General features: G+C 35.3%; 3 protein-coding genes across 3 annotated transcripts; 1 reads left to right on the forward strand and 2 right to left on the reverse strand.

The window, feature by feature from the left end:
* The first annotated feature begins 270 nt into the window (after window positions 1-270).
* On the forward strand, window positions 271-4,604 carry LOC131641935 (indole-3-acetic acid-amido synthetase GH3.6-like). The gene is made up of 3 exons (XM_058912231.1): window positions 271-642; window positions 2,708-3,624; window positions 3,717-4,604. The coding sequence occupies exons 1-3, from the start codon at window positions 305-307 to the stop codon at window positions 4,286-4,288; spliced, it is 1,827 nt and encodes a 608-aa protein (XP_058768214.1). The 5' UTR covers window positions 271-304; the 3' UTR covers window positions 4,289-4,604.
* On the reverse strand, window positions 4,533-6,545 carry LOC131641936 (putative F-box/FBD/LRR-repeat protein At4g03220). Its single transcript, XM_058912232.1, has 3 exons — window positions 5,370-6,545; window positions 4,916-5,089; window positions 4,533-4,835 (listed from the first exon to the last, which is right to left on the reverse strand). Exons 1-3 carry the CDS (start codon window positions 6,462-6,464, stop codon window positions 4,533-4,535), a joined length of 1,572 nt encoding a protein of 523 aa, XP_058768215.1. The 5' UTR covers window positions 6,465-6,545.
* Window positions 6,546-6,793: 248 nt separating this feature from the next.
* Window positions 6,794-8,674, reverse strand: LOC131641938 (molybdate transporter 1-like). The gene is made up of 2 exons (XM_058912233.1): window positions 8,361-8,674; window positions 6,794-8,130 (listed from the first exon to the last, which is right to left on the reverse strand). Exons 1-2 carry the CDS (start codon window positions 8,605-8,607, stop codon window positions 6,950-6,952), a joined length of 1,428 nt encoding a protein of 475 aa, XP_058768216.1. The 5' UTR covers window positions 8,608-8,674; the 3' UTR covers window positions 6,794-6,949.
* Between the last annotated feature and the right edge of the window lie 3,958 nt (window positions 8,675-12,632).

Consider the following 12,632-nt stretch of genomic DNA (forward strand, 5'->3'; position numbering starts at 1 on the left):
AAATAAAGTAGTAAAAATTAAGAAACAAAACAATTTGAGAATTTATTCATGTGACTCGATTATTAGGAATATAGTGTCAATTAATGATGTGACATATAGAAAATTTATAAAGTTTATGTGCATCATCAGCATATTTTACTTTATTGTAAACTAATAATTAATAATTAAATTGAGTCAAATTATACTATAATTTCTTTTACTTTTATAACCTGGCTGGCGCTCTATATATTTGTCTATTCACTTTGATATTTTCTCCAACTCACTCTTTCTTCAAATACTTTCTTCTCTACTTCTTTGAATCACCATGCCAGAGGCTCCTAAACAAGACCATGCTGAACATGATGATGCTATTAGTGATGATATTATCATTAACAAGAATAAGAAAGCATTGAAATATATTGAAGATGTTACCATCAACACTGATGAAATTCAAGAAAGAGTACTTGGTGAGATCCTGTCTGCTAGTGCAGATGTTGAGTACCTTCAACGTTATGGACTAGATGGACGCACAGACAGAAAAAGTTTCAAAAAGATGGTGCCTGTGGTGTGTTACGAGGATTTGAAGGTGGATATTGATCGTATAGCTAATGGTGATACCTCACCAATTTTGTGCTCTAAACCCATTTCAGAGTTCCTCACTAGGTTGGTATTTCTAACTCATAACTTACATATAATTTATAATTTGTTAAAAACATAAATCTTTGACATGACACGCTATATCTGCTTTATGCACTCTGGTTCCTAGAGAAAAGAGATTCTAGTAATTTAGAATTTGTGTCGAGAATTCATGACACCGATTAAATATTATTTAAAATATATTATTTAAAATGTTTTAATAAAATTAATGTATTTAATTTTTAGTTAATAATATTTTTTAATATATCTAATTTTTTAAATGTGTAAAAATTGTTAAAAAAGTATGTTAAATTAAAGAGAAAAAACTTATATGAATTGTTTGACATACTGTATAGTGTCATGCAGGTATTAAACTTTGATTGGAAAGGTGCGGAGATAAAACTATTTTTTAGAAAGATTTATTTAACACACTTTCATACAAAATGCAAAGTGTTCTAACTTAGGGGTATGCATGGTTGGTTATTTTTAGAAATCAAACTATTATGCATGGTTGGTTATTTTTGGAAACAAAACCATAACCATTTTCAAATCAATTAAATAGTTTGGATTTATAATCATAACCACGTTTCTATTAAAATTGGTTATAAAATCGATTATTAATTTGGTTATGATTATATAACAGATTTAAAAAAAACAGTTTTAAAAATATTTATTATGTAGTTAAAATATTTGGATTAATTATGGATTTTGGATAATAACCAAATTATAACCGAATTCAAAAATAATTTAACCGGTTAATAACCATTTAAATATATCCAGATTATATAAATGGATAACCAAACTATTAATAACTAAACCGGTTAATAACAATTTAATTATATCCGGATATTTAAAACGGATTTGAATTTGGTTATGGATTTAGACCTCACAACGGAATATTTTGCACATCTCTAGTCATAAGTGTCGGACATCAACACGTACCTGACGCCACAACATATCTATAAATAGAGGTGTATGTGCTTCATAACCTGAGTACTTACCATTATATATAAACTTTGTAAAATATAAAATAAAATGAAATAATTTATAATTTATATCTAGTAGACCTAGATACCCCGACATCAATAATATAAAAAACATAGAACACCGACACCAATAACATTAAACACGGACACAAATTCATATATAATAGCATTTGACTTTAATTTATCCACCTATTATTTTTTTAAATATTTTAATCAAATATAATTCTATTTTAATAAATGTTAAATCATTTTAAGTATTTTTAAACTTTTTAGATGTGCGTAGAATCATCCAAATAAAAAAAAAGTTATAACGATTCTATTATTCGAGACATGTTGTATGAAAGTCATGAATGTCAGATATTTATTTAAAATGTTGAAGCAAAGAAAACAAATCTGACACATTTATTTGACTTTTCCGACATGTATTGTATGAGTATTATATAAGTGTTGGCATCGACTAGGGATGACAATTGTACCTATCTCCAATGGATACCCGCAAAAGTTACCACAACATGTAGAGTAAAAATCTCCAAAACAGATACGGGCATGGGCACGAACAATTATTCACTAAAATAAGCTGATACGAGTAACTTAGTACTCACCTTGCCTCACACCCGCACAATATATATTTACATATTATGATTGTTTCATATACATGTATGTTTATCAATTTTATTGAATACATCACATTTCAATATAAATGTTTGTTTATTTTTTAATTCAACAATAATTTCTTTGAATTTTTTTAAATGTCGTTACAAACATTATAATTGATCGATGATTTTTTATTAGAAATGTGTGTAAGTAAGTATGAGTATATATACTTTTTCTTTTTTGTTAAGTAGCCTAATAGCTGAAATTCACCTCTTAAATGTGAACTGTGAACAACTAGGAAGTTGCGGGTTCGAACCTGCCCTTGTATTTGGTGTCCAAAGGGTATGAGTTTAAATACGGTGATTTTTTCAAACTGAAGATATGAAAACGGATATTATACCCAACCTAAACCCTTTCCATTGTCAGTCCTAACACCGACACGTATCGGACATAGCGAAGTGTATGTAGTTACGAGGATATTTTACATGTTTATGTTATTGTTATTGTTGTAGTTCTGGAACATCAGGTGGAGAGAGAAAACTGATGCCAACAATAGAACAAGAGCTAGAAAGAAGATCACTACTCTACAGCCTCTTAATGCCAGTCATGGACCAATTTGTTCCCAATTTACACAAAGGCAAAGGAATGTACTTTTTATTCACAAAATCAGAAGCAAAAACACCAGGTGGATTACTTGCACGTCCAGTACTAACAAGTTACTACAAAAGCTCACATTTCAAAAACACAACACATGAAAATGATCCTTACCCAAACTACACCAGCCCAATTGAAACCATTCTCTGCCTAGATTCTTATCAAAGCATGTATTCTCAAATCCTATGTGGCCTTTACCAACACGAACAAGTCCTCCGCGTCGGTGCTGTTTTTGCTTCCGGTTTTATTCGCGCTATTAAGTTCCTCGAAAAACACTGGATTAGTTTGTGTAACGACATAAGAACCGGTATCTTAGACGATAAAATCACTGACTTGGATGTTAGAGTGTCGGTTATGAAAATACTTAAACCAAATCCTAAACTTGCAGCATTCCTCGAATTCGAATGCAAGAAAGAGTCATGGAAAGGGATCATTAGTAGATTATGGCCTAATACAAAGTATGTTGATGTTATCGTTACCGGAACAATGTCTCAATATATTCCGATTTTGGATTATTACACCAATGGTCTTCCTCTTGTCTGTACTATGTATGCTTCTTCAGAGTGTTACTTTGGCCTCAACTTAAACCCTTTGTGTGAACCAAATGAGGTTTGTTATACAATTATTCCCACCATGGCCTACTTCGAGTTCTTGCCTTTAAACAAGATCGATGGAAACGACAATTCAATTTCTACCACCGAGCAAGAACATTTAGTTGATCTTGTTGATGTTGAGTTAGGCCAAGAATATGAGCTTGTGGTCACCACTTACGCCGGTAAAATGTTCATTTAATCCGAATTATGATGTATATAATTGATTAACTTCTAAATACTAATAACTATGCAATGATTTTGTTACACAAATCAGGACTTTATAGGTACCGAGTTGGTGACATACTCCGCGTAGCAGGATTCAAGAACAAGGCACCTCAATTCAACTTCATATGTCGAAAGAACGTTGTTTTAAGCATTGATTCAGATAAAACCGACGAAGTTGAACTCCAAAATGCAGTAAAAGAAGGATCAAACCATCTTTTGAACTATAATGCGTCGCTCACAGAATACACGAGTTGTGCCGATACATCAACTATTCCAGGCCATTATGTACTCTACTGGGAAATATCCAAGAATGAGAATAACTCAATTCCTGATTCTGTTTTCGAGGAATGTTGTTTTACAGTTGAAGAATCTCTCAACAGCGTGTATCGCCAAGGAAGAAAAACCGAATCAATTGGGCCATTGGAAATCAAGGTTGTTGAGAATGGAACATTCGATAAGGTTCTGGATTTTGCTCTTAGTCAAGGAGCATCTATAAATCAATACAAAACGCCTCGCTGCATAAAATATGATCCTATTATCGAGCTTCTTAACACGAAGGCGATTTCAAGTTTCTTTAGTCCAAAATGTCCACATTGGGTTCCCGGTCACAAGAATTGGTGATTTTACGTCAAACAGCCGCTTTGGTTCGTAAACGTGTAACATTTATTAAATTACAAAAATAAATTTTCGAGTGTCTATTGTTAATAATTTCATGAATCAAATTGAATAACAAACGACACACGACACGCACATTCGAGGATCAAACTAACTGATAAATGTCAAAAAGACGTGTTCTAGAGAAATAAAAGACTAATAAACTACGTAACCAAACATGTGCAACAAAATTAAAGATGCGAAATTTCGGCTACTGAAACTCGACTTTAGCATTAGAAGAAGCCCAAGAAAATCCCATCATTTGTGACCTTATCTTTTGTCTCCTCAGAGTATCTCTTCTATTTGAATATCCTCTGCACAATATCATTTTTTCCAAAACCTTTCCTTGCTTGAGAAGAAACTTTGTCAATGTAACTTCATTTGCACAATCAAGAAATCCTTGAATTTTGACCACTTTCAAGTGTTGTAGAAAAGATTTCAAACTTGGTATCTGTGACTCCCAATACTTCTCTTCTTCTGTGTTTGTCATATCCCATAAATCTCTATTCCATTGCTGAATAAAAAGTACATAAATATATCAAATAAAATGCATTTCAATTCAACTTGATTAGTAAATTCAGGTATATAGCTTACTTTTCTTTCGCCCTTATCGTCGTCGATGATCTTCAGAATCAGTGTGTTGAGGATAAGAGAGTTTCTGAATAGAAATGCTAATGCTTGAACATTTCTCTTTTTCAAACCAGTATGAATCTCTAATGATTTGAGATTATAAAATGGCTCGAGAAAAACATTATACTTTGATAGAATCTGCAACAAATGAAGAGAAATGAGGCAAACGCTATGAATCACACTCCAACAAACACACCTGGACACGACACAGACACTCTGACACTGATAATGTCAAAAAATTAAGACATTGACACGTCAAAAAACATAGGACACTGACACCGCCAGTCGTATGAGTGTCAAGTGTCTGACACTGAGACGTGTCGGGACACGACTACTACTAGAATTGTCTGTGTTTCATATAGAGCAAATGTAATTTTAACAAAACAATAAGATCATAGGACACATAAAATTTAATTACCTCAATAGTTTGGTTTTCAAGAGTCAAGGAATGAGCATGAGACAGTCCAGAGAAAAAGTTGTTAGCACTTTGAAGCCTGCCCATATTAACTTTACCTTCTTTCAACATATAGAAACCAATACAAGCCTCATTCAACAAATTCGAGTTCTCAAAAACAGCAACATCAGTAACTGCATTATATTTCCAAACCAAATTTTCAAGCTTTGGCACATTCATTCTCACCCAAGTCTTGCTACAAAAAGCATCAAAACAACTAGATACTCTCAATCTTTCAATTTTCGCACCACAAACATCCAAACCTTGTAGCTGATAACATCTTTCCAAGTTCAAATCCTCTAGAGCGCGACAAGCCACGCGAATTTGTGTTAATCCGAAACACAAATCAAGGCGCAAATTTCTCAAAACAGGAAAAGATGATTCATTGAACATATCAGATAGAGAAGGCTGATTATACAAAATGATTAATGATAGTGACAATGTATGCAAAGATTGAAAACCATTTCTCATAATCGACGATGGAGGCAAACGAAAACCCGATTTCAATTTCAAAACTTGTAAAGACTCACTACCAATAATACATCTAGGAAAGTTGAAAAAATCATCTGTTTCAAATTCAGTTTCAACTTCAATATCAAGTTCTCTAACATTATGCCTAATGGCATTACGGATCAAGCTATTTAATCGCGAAAAGCCCAAACGGGCGCGGAAACAAAGAACCCTTATGTCCTTTTGTTTCGTGTCGCGAATAGATAGAACTTGGGTGATGAAATCAAGTTTTTGCGATGATAAAGGGTGGTTACATTTTGCAAAGTTGGAAGCTTTTTTATGAGTTTTGGTTGAAACAAATGGAAATGGATTAAGGGTTGTGAAATCAAGATCAGGAAAAGTTGTCCAAAGAAACTTCCATCTTTTCGAAAGAACACTCATTTGTGCAACACATTTGATTGGAAGCAAGAGAAGGATTTGATGAATGACAGCATCTGGTAGATCACTGATTTGATCTGTTGGTGGTTGTTTTTTGGCATCATTCTGTTGTTCTATCTGTGCTAGCTTTTTGCGTTTTGAAGATCTTGTTTCCATTGCATGAAACTGCATGATATCACAATGATTTTCTTTTTGGCTAATTATTATGATGAAGTCATGAAATGGAACATTGATTTGTTTGTGTGTTTCTAGTTTAATTGTTGATGAGATTTTGAACTATTCAAAAGTAAACACAATTAATTAGGGAGAGTTTGTTTAAGATTCGGAAAACATTCTCTTGTATTGTGCAGTGAGTCACATAACTAACCTATTACCTATTTAAGAGCTGTCTAAAGACTCGGACATAAACTTTGGGAAATAAAAAATAAAAAATAACACATAAATAAATATCGAATGTAAAAACTATCACCCATTCAAACATAAATCTATTTATTAAAACAATAACAATTGACAATAAAAATTCTATTGGAAGAAATTCTTAAAACGAGGTCAAATTATTTTGTTCCATTAATGAGTGTAAGCTTTGTGTATGCGATAGATAACATACACAAGAGACGAAAAAAAGAAAAACACAACATCTATAAGCTCTACACTTTCTAGTTCCAAATGGTAGAGAATGGTTTATCCTTTGTGTAACTCCTTAGCTTAAACAACACATAAACAATCATTCCAACTAAAAATCCAAGTGATGCACTAGATCCAACTAAAGAAACAGCACTGCAAATAAGTGCCACAAAGAAATCTTCTTTGCTATTCATGTCCCTAGCACACAATGCAAGTTCAATTCCAGCAAACAAAAGCAAAACACCTAATATCCCAACGGGAAAATGCTTCAAAACATGTGCCAAAGAAGTTCCTAACACCAACCCTAACACCAATTTTCCAACACCAAGAAGTACTACACACCCTCCACTTCTTCCACCAAATTTATATTGTCCCGCAAGTCCGCCCGCACCATGACATGTTGGTACAACACCGAACCAACAACCAACCAAATTCATTAGTCCAACTGCTACTGAAATTGAAGTAACTGAAAATTCCCTTTCCGGGAAAAGATCGGTTGACAACTTACAAACCGCGATGACAGAGTTTAAAATTGATAATGGAAGTTGAGGAATTGCGCCTTTAACAAAACCTTTCTTCCATGATTGTTTACTGAATTTCACAAATTCTATTGCACTAGGTCCAAATGTAACTTCGCGTGCAACTTGGTGTTTTCTTATAAAAACCAAAACAATCCCCAACATAAAGACTAAAAATGCAGAAGGAAGTGAAAAAACAATCTTCCTCAATTTATCCATCCTATTGATTCTTCTACCTTCATCGTCGCTCCTTTGTTCGTCTAAATTATCACCATTGTCCGGAACACCGCAACCTCCACGATTCTGTTCACCGGCTCCATTCACAACCACAATAAAAAAGGCGCAAATAATAGCTAAGATCAACCCATCTAACCCAAACCATGGTCTTTCACCTAAAGCTTTAGACCTAGGAAGATCTTGCACTTTCCTTACGTATTTAACGGCGGTTAAAGCAAATGACAAACCTTGTGCTAGTTGAATTCCTCTTACAACAGGTAAGGGAATGAACTTATACACAAGCTTCATCAATCCTGTGATGCCAAGAATGAACAACACACCACCTGTCAAGATTCCCGCAGCCATGATCTCTGGTACGCCGAATTCATTGTCTGATAAGGCCACAGCGGCAATTGCCTTCATAGGCTGGACAGGCATAGGGACCCCATAAATGATACCAGTGATGATGTTGTAGACACCTGCAGGATACCACACATGGATTACATTATTACATCACTAAAATGAGATTAATGAGCTTAAATAAATATACATCGGTCACTAAAAGCGAATCTTTTAGTAGTGATAATCTTTCGCTCTATAATATTGCACTATACGGTATAACGTGATCCATCTCAGTGTTGCAGTTTAAAATGCATGGATGGTTTTTATTTTTCATTCATTAAAAGAGAGAAAAAAACATAGAACATACCGTTGAAAATCAATGATGTACCAAGGTTGAGGTCTCTAGCTAGGGTGAGAGCCAACACTATGGGTATGTAGGTGCCAAGGTCACCCATGGCACCATTAAGTTCCGCCCATTTTGAATGGAAAACCAAGTTTGTTTTCAATTTTTGCACTGCATCTTTGGCAGTGAAAAATCTAGTTGGAGCTGTTGGAGAAATTTCAGGTGCTTCAGAATCCAATGTTTGAATTGAAGGAAGGTTTTGGATTTCCATATAGAATGTGGTGTATAAATATTAATCTTAATCTTAAATTTCAGGTGCTAAGAGAGAGGTTTTAACTAATGCAAGAGAATAATATATTTGGAAAATGTGAATTAATGTTTTTATAGGAATTCAAAAGTCGGTGTTGTTGTCAGCAACTTGATGTGTTTTTAAATTAAAACTAAAAATGCAAATAAAAATTGCCTTTTCAAATATTTCAAATAATCATTTCACTCTATTTAGTGATTGAATCGTCAGTTTTCTATAATATTTGTCACTTTTCATTTCTTAACATATAATGTGAATGTAAAACTATCACTTTTGTTGCTTTGTTATTTATTAACCTATAGGTTAAATATATTTATTTGTTTACGGGAAATTTTAAGTTGAGTCCTTGTTTAACTTTTATTGTCTTTTTAAATTTTAAAAATTTTCTTGTATTTTTGTAACTAATAGAATTTATTCAATTACCCATGTCAATTTAACTTGGACTTTCAAAATATTTGAAATCTTGTTATTACATATGATGGCCAAATTTTTGTAGTCAATATATTTTTTTTTTGTTTTTTTTAAAAAACAAACTCAATTCATATCATTAATTAAAAATTGTTCAAAACACTAAGGAATCCAATAAAGAACCGCGTGCCGAGACCAAGAATTGGCCGCCTTAGCAAGACTATGGGCAACACAATTAGCTTGACGCTTAACAAACTTGACCTCAAAGTCATTACGGGAACTAAGTAAATTACGGATACTATTAATAATCAAACTAAATTCAGAATTACCCAATGAAGGATCATTAGTAGCTTGAACCACCATTTGGGAATCGCTTTCAAAGATGATGTGTTGCAAGTGTAAGTTGATTGCACCTTGGATGGCTTCCTTCAAAGCAATTGCTTCAGCTTCAACAATAGAGAAATTTCCCCTATTCCACAATGTACCCGCCACCATGAATCTTCCACCGCTATTGTTAGTTAGTGCACAACCAAAAAGAATGTGCCACTCATCCTCCACTTCCGCATTACACAACTGACAACTAGCGGGACCTGGAACATAATGGTGTCTAAGGTTTATCCTAGTAGGAAGGCAGCCCCGACACACACGCCAAATGAGATGCTTAGTTTTTGGTGGCGCTTGATTTTTCCAAAGGCTCCCCCACTCCCCAAGCACACTCCTATTCTTATAATGATACTCATGTTGCCACCAAAGTTTATAGCCCGTTTTGACCCTATATATGTCGTCTCTCTTCCTTCCAAACAATGCCATCCTCCTTAACATCATCCACAAGGGGAACCTGTAAAATAATGTCAGCAATCTCATTAGTAAACAGTTGCTCAATTTTATTACGATCCCACTGTTTGCGAAGGGGATCCATCAAGTCCTTGACCACTAAACTGTAGACATGCTCCTCCTGAGGAGCCTCCATCCTTCCGCCCTCAACACCTCTCAACCACGGCTCCCGCATCACATTGATATTACTACCATCCCCGATTCTCCATCGACTCCCCAAAACAAGCACTTGTTGCGCCTTCCACAAACTCCTCCAAACAAGACTAGGATTAATACCTAGATCCGCGGACAAAAAAGATGAGTTAGGGAAATATTTAGCTTTGAAAACTTTAGAGACTAAAGTATTATGATTATTCATGATATGCTAACCCTGTTTTGCCACCATATCCATATTAAATGCTTTGAAATCACGGAATCCCAACCCTCATTCATTATTAGGGTAAGTCAAACTATCCCACGCAAGCCAACAGATTCCCTTATTGTTACTACCTCCTCCCCACCAGAAAGCATTAAGCATCTTCTCAATATCCTCCACTAAGGTGTCTGGTAAAATAAACACACTCATAACATAGGACTGGATTGCTTGAAGGACAGATTTAATCATAATCTCCTTGCCTGCCTTGGACAACGGTCTACCCCTCCAAGAGTTGATTCTTTTCCATATCCTATCTTTGATAAAAGAAAAGATTGCTTTCTTACTTCTTCCAACCATAGATACGAGACAAGTCTTCTTGAGCTTGGAAGGTTAAATTACGACCGAAAAAACTTCTGATTTGATCAAATTGAGCTCTTGCCCCGATGCTTCTTCATACACCTTCAAAAACTCCATTAGATGTTGCACTTCGGAAAGATTTGCCCTGCAAAATAGAAAACAATCGTCAGCAAAAAGTAGGTGGGACACCGCCGGTGCCCCCTACAAACTTTGATCCAGTGTAAGTCTCCTTTAGTATCCACATTCCTGGGATGGGGGTGCATGCCTCTTTTATCTTCTTGGGACAGCAGGTCATTAAAGTCACTGATAATGCACCACGGATCACTTGACATATCCTGCAGTGCACGTAACATATCCAAGGCTAGGTGACGACGGTTTCTTTCCGGGAAGCTGTAATAACATGTGAGACGCCATTTGCCTCTTACCTCGTCTTCAATCTCTAAATTGATAAATTTGCGAGAATAATTTAAGACACTGCACTTAATCTTGTTCTGCCATAACACCGCAAAACCACCACTTCTTCCTTCCACATCTATAGCTAGACACGAGTCGAATTTCAGAATTACGCGAATAGCTTCCAACCTCCTCGCAGTAGCTAACGTTTCTAATAAGAAGATAACATCTGGCCGGTGTTTTTGAGCTATGTTCCGCAAGTTGGAAACTGCGCTCAGGTTGCTCAAGCCTCGGCAGTTCCAACTTATAATGATCATGACTCCTGGAACTGCCGATAAAAAATGTTGTTTAATGATCGGTCACCATTTCTAGTAAGTTTCCACACCTTTTTCCGATCAAAAGTTGTAATCTTGGTAATACAAAGTGGCATTGTTTTAAGTTTTTATATAAGTTCCTTAGTTTTTCGGTTGTTTGAGCTTTTACATTATTAGTGTGTTTAAGCTTCATAAAAATGCCATTTTATGCGTTGGTTGTTAGTATGTTGTTGGCCAGGTTAATCCCGAGAAAGATGGCACTCCGAGGCGAGAAAAAGGAGCTGAAAGAGCTAAAGAAGAGGCCAACACGGGCACCCGTGTGCACCCACACGGCCGTGTCAAAAGCTGCCTGGAAAGTGGATTCTGGAGAGCAAAACAGAGGTTTTACACGGGCACCCGTGTTCCTGCACACGGCCCGTGTGGAAAAGTGCCCAGAAAGTGAATTTTGAGGTGAGGGCCAGATGGACAACACGGGCACCCGTGTTCCTGCACACGGCCCGTGTTGTTGAGCGCGGGCAGATGTTCTAATTTTGATATTTTGGAAACCTTGGGCCTCATTAAGGGTATTTCGGTCATTCCGGATACTGAGTGAGTGAAGCAACACTACTAAAACCTAACAGGAATAGAAGAGAGGATCTTGGATCATCGAGCAGAGAGAATTACAGAGAAAGAAGAGTCAAGGGTTTTGGAAGAAGATCTTCAAGAGCACTGGCGATTGGAGATCATATCAACCACTAATTTCTTGTAATGACTTCAATTACTCTTGTTGTTTTCTTTATCATTATGAGTAGCTAAACAACACTATGCTAGGGGTGATGTCCCTGAATCTTTTTATGTGATGAATTGTCACAACCGTTGTTGATGAATTTGATGTTTAATTATAAATTGAGTTTTTGATTCATTGTTCTTAATGCTTTGTTATATTGGAAAGTATCTTATCGTTCTATGGTTAGGGTTTGGCGTGACAAACCTCCCTAATGCTTGTGAATCAAAACACTTCCGGCAAATCGCTTAGGAATAAGGATTGCACTTTAGTGATCATTCATTCTAGACTCTAATGCATAAAAGACCTAATACTAAATTCAGTTATTGAGGAATTGAGATTGTCTAATTAGTGTTAAGGGGTTCTTCACTAAGGAATTAGGGAGAACTATTTATAGAATTGATACACAGTTATAATTAAATCATCTCATGAACACGGTGGTTTCAAGGAGTTACATAGGATTCATACATCTACCTTAGCATATCTGCTCATATTTGCACCAAGCTATCTTTTATTTAGTGTTTTATTTATTTCTAGTAATTCTAATTAATCAAACAAACCGAAA

This window comes from Vicia villosa, unplaced genomic scaffold (assembly GCF_029867415.1).
Source record: "Vicia villosa cultivar HV-30 ecotype Madison, WI unplaced genomic scaffold, Vvil1.0 ctg.004292F_1_1, whole genome shotgun sequence".
Taxonomy (NCBI): Eukaryota; Viridiplantae; Streptophyta; class Magnoliopsida; order Fabales; family Fabaceae; genus Vicia; species Vicia villosa.